Source organism: Mustela putorius, unplaced genomic scaffold, assembly GCF_011764305.1.
Source record: "Mustela putorius furo isolate JIRA1106 unplaced genomic scaffold, ASM1176430v1.1 tig00003909_pilon_pilon_pilon, whole genome shotgun sequence".
Taxonomy (NCBI): domain Eukaryota; kingdom Metazoa; phylum Chordata; class Mammalia; order Carnivora; family Mustelidae; genus Mustela; species Mustela putorius.
In genome coordinates, this window is record NW_025422057.1 from 25,511,802 (window position 1) to 25,531,786 (window position 19,985).

The 19,985-nt window shown below is 35.1% G+C and overlaps 1 protein-coding gene across 4 annotated transcripts in view; it reads left to right on the forward strand.

Moving 5' to 3' along the window:
• Nucleotides 1-19,985, forward strand: part of NT5C2 (5'-nucleotidase, cytosolic II) — an 89,947-nt gene that overhangs the window by 41,918 nt on the left and 28,044 nt on the right. For all 4 annotated transcript variants that reach the window (XM_004749354.3, XM_004749355.3, XM_004749356.3 and 1 more), the window contains one exon: nucleotides 2,974-3,047. In XM_004749354.3, the coding sequence (XP_004749411.1) occupies nucleotides 2,974-3,047 (74 nt within the window). The remainder of the gene's footprint in view (nucleotides 1-2,973; nucleotides 3,048-19,985) is intronic.

Here is a 19,985-nt window from a genome sequence, read left to right on the forward strand (position 1 = left end):
CTTTCAGCTATGCATTAGGCTTCTCTCTCCCTCCCATCCATTAAAAAGGACCTATATTAGGGCAACTTAAAATAGGAGACCAACAGGTCTAATTAAGGGAAAAAGAAGTCCCAAGAAAAGGGAAGAAAAAAACATCTATCTGCATAGGAAGCCAAAAATCCTAAGGACTGTTCCTACAGTAATTTGAGGGTAAGAAGAATTATAAATATAAATATATGTAATATAAAACATAGTCCACCGTTAGTCGGTGGCAAAGCTAATACACAAGACTCAGTATTACCTGGATTCTAAACATTGACTTTCATATATAGGTCATCTGTACTTAGTAGATAAACTGGTTAAAGCATAATTGATGTACATAATCCCATTAGAAAAATAAAGTGTTAATCTACAGTATTACAGAGATAAGGAGCTAAATACCAATACTGGCATTAATTCTCAGGATTTAGTTCCCAGGAACTAAGGGTTTTATAGAGCTAATCTAGTGTGCATAACACACTAAGATAAGTAGTGACTTTCATATTTTTCAGAAGATTAATCATTCTTAATTTAAGGGTCTATTGATTTTAAGTCCTTGATTAAAATATTTCTAAGCAAATACTTGATTTTTGGTTTGCATTTAAAATTGGTGCATACATTCTGAGATGAGAGGAAAAGTTTTCTGTTAAAATTTTTTTTTTTAAGATTTTATTTATTTATTTGACAGACAGAGATCACAAGTAGGCAAGAGGCAGGCAGAGAAAGAGAGAGAGGGAAGCAGGCTCCCTGCTGAGCAGAGAGCCCGATGCGGGGCTCGATCCCAGGACCCTGAGATCATGACCTGAGCCGAAGGCAGCGGCTTAACCCACTGAGCCACCCAGGCGCCCCTTCTGTTAAAATTTGAAATAGTAAATGAGTTGCTGAAGAGTCATTACCCAGATTAGTGGTTCCCAAACTCCTCAGTATTCCATCAGTTAAAACGTAGAACATTCATCCCTTCGTGTACTATTGTCCTTATTTATATATAGTAGAAAACATATACAAATTAGGCATATTTAAATGATGAAATAAGTATCAGTAAAAGTTCTGATGTCTTCTTTTTGTACCCAGTGACATATTCTGCATCTATTGGTATAGTCACTCCTCTTTGGAGATTAGTGACCTACATCATGAATAGGAGCCCAGCTCAGGCATCCTATTTTTTAAAGAAGTTTTCTAGGTGACCTGTAGCATTCTCATTTCTCATAGTTACTTCTAAAATGAAGGCAAAGAAAAGGTTTGGTAATAAGAGGATAAACCATTCAATAATTCTGGCTGTTGAGCTGAAGATGAGTTGGAAAGGATGTGTGTGAGTGTGTTTTTAAGAGAGGGGTGAGGGGGCAGAGGGAGAGGTTAGGAGGGAGAGAGAATCCCAAGCATGCTCCATATCCAGCACAGACCCTAATGTGGGACTTGATTTCATGATGCTGAGATCATGACCTGAGACGAAATCAAAAGAGTTGGTCACTTAACTGACTAAGACACCCAGGTACCCCAAAAGGATACTTTTGTTTTCAGAGATGATTAAAACTTAGCCCAAAACATCATCATTTGATGATTTACCATTCTGTTACACATTTAGTTTTCCCTGAATGTATAATGTATCTTCAAAAGTGATCTTTCTGAAATTTGAATCTGATTATTTCATTTCTTCAAAATCTGATAATTTGTCCTTGCTTGCACAATAAAATCCAGACTCTAATGTGGCATACAGAGTCTTCATGATTTTAACTCCTACTAACCATTTTAGCTCCATAGCTTTTATTGCCCCTTCTCCCTACCCCTGCCTTCTGGAAAACCTCCTTTTGCAGAAACAATCAGAAAATCAAAACCAAAGAAAACTCCTCAGCTCCAGCTGTAGTAAATGTTTTATAGTTCACTGTAAACCTTGTCCTTGCTTGGTTATTCTGCATGGATTGCCTTTGTCGCTTTGTCCAATTGGAACACTTCTACTGATTGCTTAAGATTCAGCTCATACATCTCTTCTAGTCTCTAAGGAAGTGGTATTCTTGCCTCTGTCTTATTTTGTAGTATTTATTGAGTTGTTAAAATTATTCGTGTGTGACTGAATTCCTCAAGGACAGAGATTGTAAATGAAAATAGAAGTTCCATAGCTGGTGCTCTTGTTCATTCACTGCTGTATCATGTACCTTGTTTGGGACATAGTAAGCATTCAGTGTTTGAACAAATCCGTTTATGTTTATGTGTTTAGTATCTGGCATGTTCTAGGCTTTAAATGAACACTGTTTAAATAAATTATAAATGAATGAATATATTATAAAACCTCAAAAATAAGCTTGTCTTGGGGCTCAGACTTAGAAAAAGAGAGCTGATTCTCTGAAGTCTTTAGTACATGGCACAGTAAGAAAATACATATATTTCCATATAATATCTGATTTCATTTATAATAAGGACTTGAAGAATTCTAGTTATGAATTTCTTTTAAGATTAAAAAAAATTTTATTTATTTGTCAGACACAAGCAGAGGGAACAGCAGCCGGAACAGGCAGAGAGAGAAGCAGGCTCCTTGCTGAGCAAGGAGCTTGATGCAGGACTCTATCCCAGGACCCTGGAATCATGACCTGAGCTTAATGACTGAGCCACCCAGACATTCCTTTTTTAAAAATTTCATTTATTTATTTGAGAAGGAGAGAAAGGGCACAAATAGGAAGAGGGGCAAAGGGAGAGGGAGAAGCAGACTCACTGCTGAGCAGGGAGCCAGAGCCCTGATGCGGGAGTGGGGGCTCCATCCCAGGATCCTGAGATCATGACCTGAGCCGAAGGCAGATACATAACCAACTGAGCCACCCGGGTGCTCCTGTTATGAATCTTAATATTGGTATTTAAATGAAAAAAATCTAGAAAGATAACCAAATAATTACATTAAACTTAAGAATTTTGTGGAGGATTTGCTTCAGTGTTAATTGAGAGACCATTTTTTGCTTCTTTTTTTAGGGTGTTTGTGAACCGAAGTTTAGCGATGGAAAAAATAAAGTGTTTTGGTTTTGATATGGATTATACACTTGCTGGTGAGTAGCACTTTTTGACTGCTTAAAAACTGCTTTAAGTATAACACAGTGAGTCTACAGGAGGCAATTCAGTAAACATTTATTTAATCTTATACTTAGCTACTAGAAGCTCTTGTTATCAAAGCTCCTTCCATTGATATTTATGAATATTGAGATTACCAGATATCCTTGAGATTTACATAAGATGCGTAAGTGGAACAAGTGCTAAATTATTTTAGGTCCCTAGTAAGAAATAGTATGATGAAATTATACATTAATGTGTATATCAGGGCACTTTTGGCTTTACTCTTTAAAACTGTTCTTCAATGATGGAGTTTTGTATCTTTTGTTCTACCCAAGGAAAACTATTTTTTTTTTCCAAAGGAAAACTTTTTTATCAGTTAAAAATTTTAATGTTATTCTTAAGACAAATGGAAAATGTGTTTATTTCCATTGAAATGATTACAAATACACTATGTAAAGACTTTTTAAAAATTAGAGCTATTTGCTTTGTTCATTATCAGATAGACTTTAAACACAACGCATACTGTTTTTCCCTTTCTGTCTCTGAGATATATTTGAAATCATCAATGGGTTAGCTAATATTTGCAAGATCTTTTCAGAACTTACGAAGTTTTTATTAAAAATTCCTTGATTTTGATGTGAAAATGTCACTTAAGTAGTAGAGATGAAGGACTGAGTTGAGTGCATGTGTATATATGTATGTGCATGCATGTGTGTATTGTCATGACACTTGAAAAAGAATCTTTCAGAAATTTTCTCTAAAAAAATACTGTCTTTACACAAAAATGTTAAAATGTATAAATTTACTTATGTTTAGAAATCTCTTATAACAATATTAGAAAACTGAGACCATCTCAAATTAGATCTCAATTTGATGTTCAATTTAGGCTAATATAATAATATGCATTATAACATATAAATGTATGTAAATATGTATTATAATAGAATAATGCAAAAATGAACACATGCAGTTTATAGGTCATTGTCACATAGTTGTGGCCATGCCATGTACCAAACAAGTTATATATTAAAAATCTACACTGACTTGGTTTACATTTCCCTTTCTTCCCTCCGTACCCATTGTTGTTTATTTCATTTTCTATTGCCTTAAAGTTGTTTTTGCTGCATTTTTATTCTTACATATTTTTCTAATTGGACACAGCCACTTTTAGGACCACTTCTCAGAAAGGAACTTGGAAGTACTGTACTTTCTCAGGGTAGATCTTTCCAGATTGGGAGAAAATCCTACAGTCTCTCTCATTTGTAGAATTTTACCTCTCCAGTGAAAGGAATGGTAAGATAATCAGCTGAAAGAGATACTACCTAAAGCAGAAATAGAAGTTAATGGGAAGAATAAGTTAATGGGAAGAAAAATAACCCCTTATTAAGACAATCTCATTGTATTGAGGTAGTTGTTAGTATTTACTGAAAACCTGTGGTGTTCAGGCACATTTTGTTACTGAGCATTGAGATAACTACATGTTCCTGCAGAACAATGAAAAAATGAGTTCTCTTGTTTAATGAGAAACTCACTGAAAAAAGTCTCTAAACTTTAAAGATACCTTATGATTGCTTCTTTTCACTTGTTTTTTAAATCCCACTTCATATTTTAATACTTATTACTCTTAGTGAAGATACTAATATACTTTGCTTATATATAAATATAATTATTAACATTTATTAAGTGCTTATTATGTGCAAAGGAAGTCCTGTTCTAATAATAGATTATCTCACTTAAAACATGGATTATCTCATTTATGCTACTTATTTAATATTTACAAAAACTCTGTGAAACAGATATTATTGTGGTCTTCGTTTTACAGATGATGCTAGGACACTAAGAACTTTGTCCAAGGGTGTTTAACTTTGATGTAGCTGAACTGAGATTCAAATCTAATTATACATTTATATGTGTATGTGAGTATATGCACACCTGTATATATTTTATATATATGATATATATATTGAGATTATACCACAATATAAACTGTCATTGTTCAAAATGATAATTTAAACTTACCATAATATATATAATTATGGTAATATTTATAAATATGGTATTATAAATATATAATATTTATAATTCTGGTAATATGGTAATATATAATATATATTATTATGGTAAGTTTAAATTATCATTTTGAACAGTGACAGTTTATAGTGTGGTATAATTTCAAAGTACTGAGCTCCCTTCCTTAAACAACCAACCAGGACTTAAGCACTCAAAAGGGTAATGCCCTTTAAAGGAGTCCCCCTTGAGAGACTATACATTATTTCCACAAATAGTGTTGGATGAAAAACATTGTTAGTCCTCTTATGGTACTACTTTCACTTTATAAAGCACATAGGGAAACAAGTTTATTGGCTTATACTCTCTCCTGTTTCCCAGAATAGTATTGATTAAATTTATCTGAGAATAACTTTTGTTATTTAAAAGACAAACCACACCCATGAAGTGCTAAGGACTTTTCATCAGAAAATGTGCCGTGAAGTACAGAGACAAGATTAAAAAGTGTTTTTTGAAAGCTTTGAGTATTTGGAATAACCATCCCTGGAATAAATGTAATAGCTTCACAGGATAAGTTCTTGGAAAGAGTCTGCCCCCAACACCTTCTCCTGCGGGCCTCCCAGACCCGCATCCAGAGCCCACAACTCTGCGGGGAGATCTTCCCAGAAAAATGCCGTCAGTTCCATCCCCTGACCCCGACATCCCCCCAGAATGTTTCATCCCCCCTCCTTGTGTTCTTCCTCTCCTGTATGGAGTCACCGTTCTCGCCGGAGATTGAGTCACTTATGGTTTGTCTCCCTCCCAATCCCATCTTGTTTCATTTATTCTTTTCCTACCTCCCAAACCCCCCATCTTGCATCTTAACTTCCTCATATCAGGGAGATCATATGATAGTTGTCTTTCTCCAATTGACTTATTTCGCTGATAGCAATTTATATATCATTTGCAGCTTTTGTTTGCTTGCCTGTCTCCACATTGGCCTGTGAGTTCTTCAAGGGCAAGGGCTTTCTTTTTCACTTTTATATCCTATGTGTTGCCTAAAGCATGGCATGTAGTAGGTGCTCAGTATATATATATTGAATGAACAGTTTGGGTACCTAAGTTTTAATAAATCAGTGTAAGAATCACTATACTTTATTAAAATAAAAACTTAGATGAATTAGTTAAAAACTGTAAGAAGAATAAAGACTTTAATGTGAGACCTGAAACCATAAAAATCTTAGAAGAGAGCAGAGGCAATAGTTTCTTTGACATCAGGCATAACAACTTTTTTCTAGATAGGTCCCCTGAGGCAAGGGAAACAAAAGCAAATAAACTATAGAAACTACATGAAGATAAACTTACGCACAGGGGAGAAAACAGTCAACAAAAGTAGAAGACAATCTACTAAGTGGGAGAAGGTATTTTCAAATGACATCTGAGAAAGGGTTAGTATCTAAAATACATGAAGAATTTCTGAAACTCAACAATCTTATTAAAAATGGGGAGAACAGCCATTTCTCCAAAGTAGACAAAAGATGGCCAGCAGACACTTGAAAACACTTGAAAAGATACTCAACATCACTCATCATCAAGGAAATGCAAATCAAACTACTATGAGATATCACTTCATGCCTGTCAGAATGGCTAAAATCAAAAACACAGACACAACAGGTGTTGGCGAGGATGTGGAGAAAAAGGATCCCTTGTGCATTGTTGGGGTCAATGCAGGCTGGTGCAGGCAGTGTAGAAAACAGTATGGAGCTTTCTCAAAAAATTAAAAATAGAATCAACCAATGATCTAGGAATTGCATTACTGGGTATTTACCCAAAGACTACAAAAACACTAATTCAAAGGGATACTTGGCGCCCCTGTGTTTATAGCAGCATTATTTATGATAGCCAAATTAGAGAAGCAGCCTGACTGTCCATTGATCGATGATTAGATAAAGAATATGTGATACACATACATACACACAATGGAATATTATTCAGTCATAAAAAAGAATGAAATCTTGCCGTTTGCAGTGAAAGGGTGGAGCTTGAGAGTACGATGCTAAGTGAAATAAGTCAGTCAGAAAAAGACAGATACCATATGATTTCACTTATGTGGAATTTAAGAAACAAATGAGCAAAGGGGAAAAAAAGGAGAAAGAGAGAGAAACCAAAAAACAGACTCTTAACTATAGAGAACAGACTGCCGGTTACCAGAGGGGAGGTGGGTGAAGGAATGTAAAATAGGGAGTGGGGGTTCAGGATTACACTTATTGTGATGAGCATCAGGTCATGAAAAACTTAAAAATTAATTAAAAACTATTTAAAAAAAGAATCGCTGTATTTGACTTTAGCTTGTATAAAATATGCACTGTTCAAGTGAAATACTTCAAAATATGAACTTATTTTTAAAATTTTAATAAACATTATTGAGGGGTAAGTTACATACAATAAAACATGCATTTTAAGTACATAGTTGGACAAAATGTATACACGTGTGTAATTACCACCACAATTAAGATAAGAAATATCTGGGGTGCCTGGGTGGCTCAGTGGGTTAAGCCTCTGCCTTCAGCTCAGGTCATGATCTCAGAATCCTGAGATCAAGCTCCACATCGGGCTCTCTGCTAGGCAGGGAGCCTGCCTCCCTCATGCCTCCCCTCCTCTCCCCCGCCCCCCTGCCCCATCTCTGCTTTGCTTGTGATCTCTCTCTGTCTCTGTCAAATAAATAAATAAAATCTTAAAAAAAAAAAAAAGATAAGGAATATTTCCATCACTCCAAAAAGTTCCCTCATTGCCTCTTTGAAGTCCGTTCTCCCTTTTACTCCACCTTTGCCTCAGGGCTTTTTGTCACTGTGGATTAGTATAGTATGCCCTTTTCAGAATTTCATATAAATGGAATCATCCAGTATGTACTCTTGGTGTTTGGCCTCTTTTGCTCAGCGTAATGTTTTTGTGATTCGTTGATGTTGTTCCGTCTGTCAGTAAATAGTCCATTCACTTTTTTTTTTTATCCCTAACATTTTTAAACTATAAAAAGTTATGAAATAATTTTAGACCTATGGAAGAGCTGCAAAAATAATATTTGGCCTCTATTCTCTTCTAATGGTGACCTTGTACCTGACTGTAGTTGACCACAGTACAATTATAAGAACTAAGAAATTAACATTCGTGTAGAACTACTAACTTAACTACAGATGTTATTTAGTTTTTACAAATTTTCCCACTAAAGTTCTTAATTCCAGTCTAGGATCCCACATTGCATTTAGTTGTCATATTTCCTTAGTGTCTTCTGTAACAGTCATGTCTTTTCATTGCTTTGACACTTTTGAAGAGTACTAGTTAGATATTTTTGTAAACTCTTCCACAATGTGGATTTGTCTGATACTTTTTCACATGATTGAAGTTTTATGCATATTTGTGAAGAGCACCACAAAGATGGTATACTCTTCTCAGAGCATAATACCAGAGGTACATAATGTTGGTAAGTCTTATTACTAGTGATGTTAACTGGTCAGCATTATACAATTATCACATTTTTCTTTATACTTTTTATGGAGGGGAAGTCAAGCAGTAGTCCATTGTATGGGTACAGGTTTTTCTTCGCCGCTATCTGAAAGTAAAGCGTTCCTATGAAACTGTTTGTGAGCTGAAATGTCATAAAGCAAAGAAATAATTACCATTAATTTATATGGAAAAACTTCTGGGGATTTTTAGACTGCCCCTCCCCCTCTTTCTTAGGGTTTTCTGATGCCTTGAAACCCATCTTGCTAATGGATACACAAAATAAGTTGAGGTAAAGCACAGTTGGTTACAGACATAATTTAGAGCCCTGATGGCTTGATGCTGAGATGTTGAGTGTAAGTTCTGGGGAAGGAGTGTGGCAGAGCCACTCTTGGTACTTGTGGTGCGTACTGCCTTTATAAGGGCTGCTTACAAAACAAATGCTGAATGCCATTTTTGCTTTTCATCTTTTTTCATAAAAGCAAAAATCCTCTTCAGATTTATTTCAGTTAGCAAAAACAAGTACTCATGTAGGTCTTTCATCAGTTAAGTGGTATAACTTGAACTTTCAAAAAGGGGGGGGGATACTCTTTATATCACAATTTGTTTATGCATTTATCTGTTGATAGATGTTTGAGTTGTTTCCCTTTAGGACTATTATGAATAAAACTGCTATGAACATTGGTCTACGTATTACTTACAAGTCTTTTTGTGGATGTATGTTTTTGTTTCTCTTGAGTAAATACTTAGGAGTACAATTGCAAGATTTTATATTTACCTTACAGGAGATAGACAAATGGTTTTTCAAAGTACTGATAACATTTTAAAGTCCTACCCACCAAACATAAGAATTGTACTTGATCCAATCCTCACCTATGCTTGATAGCATCAATCCTTTGAATTTTAGTCATTTTAGTAAATGTGTAGTGTTATTGTGATTTTTTTTTTGTACTTCCCTCATAACTAGTGATGTTGAAAATCTTCATGTGGTTATTGGCTATTTATATTTCTTTTGTGGAATGCCTGTTCAAATGCCCTTGTTTATTGGCTTGTGTTTTTATTGTTGAGTTGTAGAAGTTCTTTATGTATTCTGAGTACTGGTCCTTTGTCAGATACATGTCTTGTGAATCTGTTGATCAATATGTGTTGGTCTGTATGTTGACATTCTCTTTCATTGGTCAAACTGAATATCACATGGTCTTGATTGATTATTGTAGGTTTCTGTTAATCTTTAAGTCAGGTAGTATAAGTCCTTTATTATTTTTTTATAATTGTCTTAATATTCTGTGTCCTTTACATTTCTATATAAATTTTTAAATCAGTTTATTAAATTTTCAAAAATGCCTCCTGGGATTTTGATTAGGATTGCCTTGATTTCTAGATCAATTTGTAGCGAATTCACATTTTTGCTACATTGAGTCTTCCAGTCTGGGAACATAAAACATTGGGCCATTTACCTGATCTTCTTTAGAATTTCTTAGTGTTTTGTTATTTTTGGTATAAAGATCTTATATATATTTTGTTTACATTTATCTTTTAATTATTTCCTAATTTTTATGTAGTTGTAAATGCTGTTTGGAATTGCATTTTCTATTTTATTGCTAGCATTTAGAAATAACAGCTCATTTTTGTGGATTCTTGAATCCTGTGAATTTCTAAAATTCGCTTATTCATTCTAGTAGCTCTTTTAGAGACTTACTAGAATTTTGTATGTATGTGATCAGATCATCTGCAAATCACTTTTTTCTTTTCAATCTATAGATCCTTTTTTTTCCAATTTGTATATCTTTTTTTTTTTTAAGATTTTTATTTATTTGACAGACAGATATCACAAGTAGGCAGAGAGGCAGGCAGAGAGAGAGGAGGAAGTAGGCTCCCGGCTGAGCAGAGAGTCTGATGTGGGACTCGATCCCAGGACCCTGGGATCACGACCCGAGCCGAAGGCAGAGGCTTTAACCCATTGAGCCACCCAGGCGCCCCTCCAATTTGTATATCTTTATATCTTGTTAGAAAAAACATTTTTTTCTTTTTGCCTTATTGCAGTAAAACCTTAGTACTTGGTTGAATAGCGGTGTTGAGAATGGACCTCTTTGCTGTGTTCTTGATCTTAGGGAGAGAATGTTCAGTTTTTCACTATTGAGTATGATGTTATATGTAGGTTTTTATAAATTTTTTTTTTATCAGGTTGGAAAGTTCCCTTTTATTCTTAGTTTTCTGGGAGTTTTCCTTTTAACATGAATGAGTGCTAAATTTTCACTAAATGTTTTCCTGCCTCTATTGAGATGATCCATATGGTTTTTCTTTTTTAGTTTGTTAAAAGGATGAATTACATCCATTGATTGCTGAATGGTAAACCAACTTTACATTCCTAGAGTAAACCCCACTTGGTTATATAGTATTCTTTTTATATATTGGCAAATTTGATTTGCCAGTGTTTTGTTGAGGGTTTTTGCATCATGTTCATCAGATTTGTATGTGTATTACAATGTCTGTTGAATTTTGGTTTTAGAGTAATGCTGATCTCATATAATGAGTTGGGAACTATTCCCCTTTTCTATTTTCTGGAAGTGTGGGTAGAATTGATATTATTTTTTCCTTAAGTATGTGACAGAATTAACAAATGAAGCTATCTGGGCCAGGAGTTACTTTTATGGAAAGGTTTTAATTTATGCATTCAGCTGTTAAATATAGAGCTAGTCAGACTTTCTGTTTCTTCTTGTATCAGTTTTGATCACTTGTGTCCATTCCACTGAGTTTTAAATTTATTGGCATAATTTTTATAATATTTTAATTATTCTTTTGATGTCTCTAGGATCTGTAGTGCTGTTCTCTTTTTCATTCCTGAAATTAGTAATTTGTGTCTTTTTTTCCCTTCATCAGTCTAGCAAGAGGTTAATCAGTTTTCTTGATTTTTTTTGTTTTCACCTGCTAAGAGCCAGCTTTTGGTTTCAGTGAATGAGAATAAGGGGGATTTAAATTTAAAGATGATTTTAGAGTAATTATATGTAAGTATGAAGTTACACCTGGGTTTTATGATAATTGTGGACTATAAAAAATAATTTCTTATAAAATTAATATAATAAATACTACCTAAATACTTCAAGCACCCTTATCTTTATTTGCTTTATATTTTTTAATATAGGTAGTGGCAGTAACCACTTTTACTTCTGATTATAATTTTTAAGTTTGTTTTCCTTCTGTGTTCTTAGTATCATTAACATTATGTTGACCTACTTCCTTGCTTCAAGTGTTTATGGAAAATCCAAATTTCTGTGCAGAATGAAATGTGGCACTGTGTACTTTCTTTCATTTTTTCCCTCCCTGTCTATTTTGACTTCAGAATTTGGAGGATACAGAGAGAATTGTTTTCTTAATTTTTTTTTGAAAATTAGCTTGTTTTGTATTAGGCGCTTAATAAGTATTAGCTGTTTAAATGGCTGTCTTCTTAGTATACTACTATTTTGAGTGTAGAGAAGACATTTAATAAGCATTTGATTTTTTTATTGAGGGAAGGAATAATTTTATCTGAAATGAAATTATTAGATGTCCTATAAATCTGCATATCTGGCATAATCTGTGAATTGACTGGCAAACATAGATGGATTACTTGTTTTCATAGACTATAGTGAAATTGATAGTGAAGCTAGGATTGATGCTTCTGAAGTGTCTGGATAGGACATCACATTTTGAGTGGCAGTCATGTTTTGGAATGGTACATTTGTTGAGAGAAGGTAGCTATTGGTTTAGAGCCTACCTTTTCACACTGTAAACTTCGCCTGAATTTGTTCTGAGAAAACAGCTATTTAGGTAAAGTTGGTTTTTTTCCCCCACTGTGTTTTCAAATATGGGAAATGTATATGACTTTTTCATGGAAATTGTGGGGGATGGGATTTAATTCTGTCTTTGGTTTACTAGAAAATGGCTGTAGCAGACCTTCTTTGGTGGGAAGGGTGTCATGGTTTTGTTTGGTTTTGATTATTCACCTTTTTTAAAAGTTCATTTTGATAAGCATTTGTTTGAAATCTGATGTTTTAAAAGTGCTGTTCATCATGTCAGATGTTGAGATTGATAGATTTAGTGGTAAATAATTTAAAACTTTGATTTGTCACTGATAAATAAGGAAGAGGACAATTAAGGCAAGAATACATACATGCATGCATTCCAACAATGTTAAGCTATATTTATAACAGTTCTAAACTTGTAATTTTCCAAAACTGAACTATATAGATCTTTGGTAGAATGAAGTTAAGTTGAGGGATTGTTGGGGTTTTTTGCTTGTTAAAAGAGAAATTACTGGCATGACTTGTATTACTTGTATAAAGAATTTTATGATTTTGCTTACAGTTTGGTACATTCATTCCTCTGAAGTGTGCCACAGTGTTCAGTAACATAATCCATTCTCTAGGGAAGCTCAGTATCTTCGTTTCCTCTGAATGCCAGCCTCACACCTCTAAGTTTTTCGGGAAAGATCTTCTTTATCATCAGCTATCACTATAATTAAAGCAAGCTATGTATTTTTTGCTTTTATTAGTTTATTTGCTGGATTTCTATGTAAGATTGTCATTTTTATATAAAATTTTAAAAATTTCAAAATAAAGAACTTGCCTGTTGACATAAACTAATTTTTCCTGATTGTCTTGGACCTAAATCAATTTTAATCCTCAAATCTCTTATAAAACTAATGTCAGTTTTTCTCTGTAATACTGTAGATTAACATTTTATTTCTCTAATGGAAGTATGTACATTAATTATTCTTTAACCAGTTTGTCTACCAAGTATAGATTAGTTATATACATGAAAGTCAATGTTTAGATTCTGGGTAATACTGAGCCACTGACCAGCAGTGGACTGTTTTATATAAAAATGCACATGAAAAAACATGCACATGATACATATCAGAGAGTGATCCTTTGCACTTTTATCTTCCTCTGCAGATAAATGTTTTTCTTTTCTCTTCTCCTGAGACTACTTTTTCCTTTATTAGACCTGTTAGGTGTCCTGGTTATCTGTTTTACTAAGTTGCTGTAGTGTAGGTGCTTTCTAAACAATGAATTTTGAGTTTGTGGGTCTCTATTTGAGAGCACTCTTTAGCCTTTTTCTGCTTACATGGGACAGGCAGATGGATCAGACTGATAAGTGCATTTCCCAGGACAAATAAGCCAAAAAATCTTGACAGTCCACCTAAGATTAGGTCTTTGGACTTCTGAAAGAGCAAGACAGTTGTTTTTAACCCAGCTACTTCCTCTCCTTAGATTGAAGGGAATAATCTGTACTATTTGTTAATTTCTTGCCTTTTGTTGTGTTAGAGGACTGTTAAAAATGTTACATTGCTGAATTTATTGTTACAGTGTATAGTAGAATGAAAATGGAAAACAGAATTGTTGTTTTTTCCGTTGTTTAGTGCTAGTTCATTTTTCAAGTGGCAAATAGGTGTAAAGAGACCTGTTGTTTCCATTACTCTTCTTATATATGTTACTTAGTTTTATAATATTATATCCAGAAATTTATTGCTGAGGTTTCAAATGAGAAATTCTTTTCTGATTCAGTGAGTGGCATAAAGTATTTAAATCACCTCCTCATTATTGTAGTTCAATATCTGACAGACTGGTGATCTGCAAAATGTGGTTTCTTTAATAAGCAAATGTTAGTTAACAGCTACTGAAAGTAACTTGAGAGTGACTTAAGAGGAAAACCCTGGAATAATCTATTTCTGTTTTGAAGTTTAAGTCCTATACACTCCGAGTTTAGGCCCAGTCTTATTTTTATCTTTACCTTAAAGGTTCTGAGGTTGTAGAAAAAGCAGAACCCTCTGTGTGTGATTGACTCTGGTTTGGATCCCAGCTCTATCTTGTACTGGCTCTTGGCTACCAGCATCTTACTTTCAGTTTCTTCATTTAATTAAAAAAAAAAAAAAAAAAAGGTGTTTATGTTGGGGGTGGGAGGGTAGGGTAGGCAATAAACTATTGGTATAAGGTTTAAATGAAATAATGTATATAAAATGATGAATGCAATGAAAGTAGTTCTCTTGCTCTAACTGGTGGTAAAAGTATTGATACACTGAACTAGAGTTGTAAGGGAAAATCTAAGGAATGAGGAAAAAAATATCAACCTTAAACTCATTTACATTCCTATATGCTGTAGAAAAATCTGGAATGCTAGACAATGGACTCTTTCATCACTCTTTTGTTTTTGAATTTTCTTTTTAAGCACTGCAGATGATCATGAACTTAATAGAAAGTTGAACTTTTTTTCTGAATAGATTTTTTTTTTAAAGATTTTATTTATTTATTTGACAGGCAGAGATCACAAGTAGACAGAGAGGCAGGCAGAGAGAGAGGAAGAAGCAGGCTCCCTGCTGAGCAGAGAGCCCGATGTGGGGCTCCATCCCAGGACCCTGAGATCATGACCTGAGCCGAAGGCAGCGGCTTTAACCCACTGAGCCACCCAGGCGCCCCTTTCTGAATAGATTTTTAATGTCAAGTAATTTGGCTTCAGATTATGTTTCCACAGAAATTACTGTTTTTATTGAAGAGTTATTTATTAGCAGGATCATGGTGAAGGAATGGATTTCTGAGAAAGGGTCCTTATTTAAATTTAAAATTTTTTCTTTATGACAAAGGTATCACTGATAGGTTTCTAATAACTGCAAGGGGAACAATTTTTGAAACAATAAAGAACTCTTTTACATGAAAAGAAGTAGTTGACCTTTGTGGTTGCATGAAAGACATAAACATGCAGTAAGTTCCATGGAATTAACATCAAAATTTTATACATACGATTGTTAAATTTTCAGAAGTCTTTATCCCAAGGGGGACAGTAGAGTGGGAAGAGGGTTTGTTAATATTACTTAATGCCCTTCACAGATATAGGGTGACTCTTGGTTTTAGGATTATGAAAATGTATTATTTCTAAATTGGTTCATATATTGTTTTGTTTTATTTTGTTTTGTAAGCTCCACACCCAGTGTGTGGCTTGAACCTCATAATCCCGAGATCACATGTTCTACTGACTGAGCCAGCCAGGTGCCCCTATGAATTGGTTCATTTAAACCACCTTGACTGGGGCGCCTGGGTGGCTCAGTGGGTTAAAGCCTCTGCCTTTGGCTCAGGTGATGATCGTCTGCTCCCTCCTCTCTCTCTGCCTGTCTCTCTGCCTACTTGTGATCTCTGTCAAATAAATAAATAAATGAAATCATTAATAAATAAAGATTTACCTTGACTTACTTTTTTTTTTTTCTTCAAATCAAGAAGTCTGCCTTTTTCTTTCTTTTTGTTGCCCCTCTTAAGCTCAAAGATCTAGAAAGACACATTCTGATTTTTTTTCTGGCTCTAACACGTTTAAGGTTCTGAGCCATTTTGGTAAGTCCAACAATAAATTTCTTATTTCTGTTACCACTTAATACTGGTGGGTGTCATCGTCAGTGTCCAGTCTTTCCCATTTTTCTGAGAAATTGTCGGGAGGAAAAGAACATTTATTAAGCATGTACTTTATGTGCTAGAAAATGTATTTTATGTACAGTGTACCACCTTTTAATCCTCGCAACAGCCCTCTGAGGTGGAGATTACTACCTTTACTTTACAACTAGTTCAGGAAATCAAGAGGTAAAAAAATCTGTACATAGCAGTTGACTTAAGATTCATAGCTGGAGGGGCACCTGGGTGGTTCAGTGGGTTAAGCCTCTGCCTTCGGCTCAGGTCATGATCTCAGGGTCCTGGGATCGAGTCCCACATCGGGCTCTCTGCTTGGCGGGGAGCCTGTTCCTCCTCTCTCCCTGCCTGCTTCTCTGCCTACTTATGATCTCTGTCCATCAAATAAATAAATAAAGTCTTATAAAAAAAAAAAGATTCATAGCTGGAGTGTAAACCCAGAGAAAGACGTAAACAAAATCATCCTTTGTTGTTTTTTTGTTTCAAAAATACTGAAATTCTCTGTACGCCAGATGCATCTTTGTCTTGAGTTTGAATATGATCCTTATCCTTAGAATATAGAAAGTTTTGCACAGTTTTTCTTTTGTTTAATTTTCAGATGTAATTGTAAGGGAATGAAGCCTCAAGATTCAATACTCTATTCCAGATGTTGTTAAAATTCTAAAATTGTACTTTTTTTTTAAATCTTGGGAGGAATTGAAAATATATGTTAGACTCCCCTTTTGAATTTTTCTGCCCTCCTCTCCTTTCCAGGCCATACCACTAGCCACCAGGGATGAAATCCAATTATCTCAAACCTAAGCGTTTTGCATTAATAAGCCTAAAGTGGCATGAGAAGCTAGAATAAAGTTATTGAAATAGTACCAGGGAAGAAATTAAGAGACACTAGTTCTTGCTAAATTAGAGGATTATCCTCCTCCTAGCAGGATCTCAGGACCTTTGATCTGTCATCTTATCCTGTCATGCATAGTAAATGCATTGGATGATCTTGTATTATTGTTTTTGGAATTGAGTCTACTTGATATTTAAATGAACACTTTTTTGCATGGTGTATTTACTTAAACAAAGTCCAAGGCACTCAGATGGTGTTTCTCAGCCATTGTACATGCTCGCAGAACTTATCGGCATTAATAGCATTTAAAGCAGAAAACACAATCTAAAGTAAGAGGTATTATATATTATATATTATATATTATTGTTATGCTGTCACCAAAGACCTCTTACACCAGATAGGGCACCTTTTCCTCTCCCCCTTCTTAAAAATTATTTTTATTAACATATAATGTATTATTTGCCCCAGGGGTACAGGTCTGTGAATTGTCAGGCTTACACACTTCACAGTACTCACCATTTCTCTTACCCTCCCCAATGTCCATAACCAACCACCCTCTCCATTACCCCCCGCCCCTGCAACCCTCAGTTTGTTTTGTGAGATTAAGAGTCTCTTATGGTTTGTCTTCCTCCTGATCCCATCTTGTTTCATTTTTTCTTTCCCTACCCTCCAGAACCTCTACTCTGCCTCTCAAATTCCTCATGTCAGAGAGATTAATTGGTAATTATCTTTCTCTGATTGACTTATTTTGCTCAACATAATACCCTCCAGTTCCATCCACGTCGTTGCAAATGGCAAGATTTCATTTCTTTTGATGGCTGCATAGTATTCCATTGCATAAATACACCACATCTTCTTTATCCATTCATCTGTTGATACACATCTAGGTTCTTTCCATAGTTTGGCTATTGTGGACATTGCTGCCATAAACATTTGGGTGCACATGTCCCTTAGGATCACTACATTTGTATCTTTAGGGTAATTCCCCAGTAGTGCGATTGCTGGGTCATAGGGTAGGTAGGTCTATTTTCAACTTTTTGAAAACTTTTTGCTGTTTTCCAGAGTGATTGCACCTGCTTGCATTCCACCAACAGTGTAGGAGGGTTCCCCTTTCTCTGCATCTTCTCCAACATCTGTCATTTCCTGACTTGTTAATTTTAGCCATTCTGACTGGTATGAGGTGGTATCTCATTTTGGTTTTGATTTGTATTTCCCTGATGCTGAGTGGAGCACTTTTTCATGTGTCTGTTGGCATCTGGATGTCTTCTTTGCAGAAATGCCTGTTCATGTCCTCTGCCCATTTCTTGATAAAGGATACTAGCCCTTTATCTGATATGTCATTTGCAAATATCTTCTCCCATTCTGTCAGTTGTCTTTTGGTTTTGTTGACTGTTTCCTTTGCTGTGCAAAAGCTTTTGATCTTGATGAGGTCCCAATAGTTCATTTTTGCCCTTGCTTCCTTGCCTTTGGTGATGTTTCTAGGAAGAAGTTGTTGCAGCTGAGGTCAAAGAGGTTGCTGCCTGTGCTCTCTTCAGGGATTTTGATGGATTCTCATGTTGAGGTCTTTCATCCATTTTGAGTCTGTTTTTGTGTGTGGTTTAAGGAAATGGTCCAGTTTCATTTTTCTACATGTGGCTGTCCAATTTTCCCAACACCATATGTTGAAGAGACTGTCTTTTTTCCATTGGACATTCTTTCCTGCTTTGTCGAAGATTAGTTGACCATAGAGTTGAGGGTCTATTTCTGGGCTCTCTATTCTGTTCCACTGGTCTATGGGTCGGTTTTTGTGCCAGTACCATACTGTCTTGATGATGACAGCTTTGTAATAGAGCTTGAAGTCTGGAATTGTGACGTCCCCAACTTTGGCTTTCTTTTTCAACATTCCTTTGGCTATTCAGGGTCTTTTCTGGTTCCATATAAATTCTAGGATTATTTGTTCCATTTCCTTGAAAAAAATGGATGGTATTTTGTTAGGCATTGTTTTAAACATGTAGATTGCTTTAGGTAGCATAGACGTTTTCACAATATTTGTTCTTCCAATCCATGAGCATGGAACATTTTCCCCTTACTTTGTGTCTTCCTCAATTTCTCCCATGAGTACTTTATAGTTTTCTGATTACAGATTCTTGGCCTCTTTGGTTAGGTTTATTCCTAGGTATCTTATGGTTTTGGGTGTAGTTGTAAATGGGATCAACTCCTTAATTTCTCTTTCTTCTGTCTTGCTGTTGGTGTAGAAATGCAACTGATTTCAGTGCGTTGATTTTATATCCTGACACTTTACTGAATTCCTGTACAAGTTCTAGCAGATTTGGAGTGGAGTCTTTTGGGTTTTCCACATAAAGTATCATATTATCTGCAAAGAGTGATAGTTTAACTTCTTTGCCGATTTGGATGCCTTTAATTTCTTTTTGTTGTCTGATTGCTGAGGCTAGGACTTCTAGTACTATGTTGAATAGCAGTGGTGATAGTGGACATCCCTGCAGTGTTCCTGATCTTAGTGGAGAAAAGCTCTCAGTTTCTTCCCATTGAGAATGATTCTCGTGGTGGGTTTTACATAGATGACTTTGATTATATTGAGGTATGAACCCTCTATCCGTACACTTTGAAGAGTTTTGGTCAAGAAATGATGCTGTACTTTGTCAAATGCTTTTTCAGCATCTATTGAGAGTATCATGTGGTTTTTGTCCTTTCTTTTATTAATGTATTGTAACACATTGATTGATTTGCAGATGTTGAACCAACCTTGCAGCCCTGGAATAAATCCCACTTGGTCATGGTGAATAATCCTTTTAATGTACTGTTGGATCCTATTGACTAGTATTTTTGTGAGAATTTTTGCATCTGTGTTCATCAAGGATATTGGTCTGTAATTCTCTTTTTTGATGGGATCTTTGGTTTTGGGATCAAGGTAATGCTGGCCTCATAAAATGAGTTTGGAAGTTTTCATTCCATTTCTATTTTTTTGGAACAGTTTCAGGAGAATAGGAATTAATAATTCTTTAAATTTTTGGTAGAATTCCCCTGGGAAGCCATCTGGCCTTGGGCTGTTCTGTTTTGATACAGTCGTCTTTTAGAGAGAGAGAGAGAACTTAGAACTTATTTTGGAATAAATCTACTGATCCTTAGGTCAAAATGCTTGCCTTCTTTATTTGTTTTCTTTAACTGAACTTAGCTTTTTTTTTTTTTTTTTT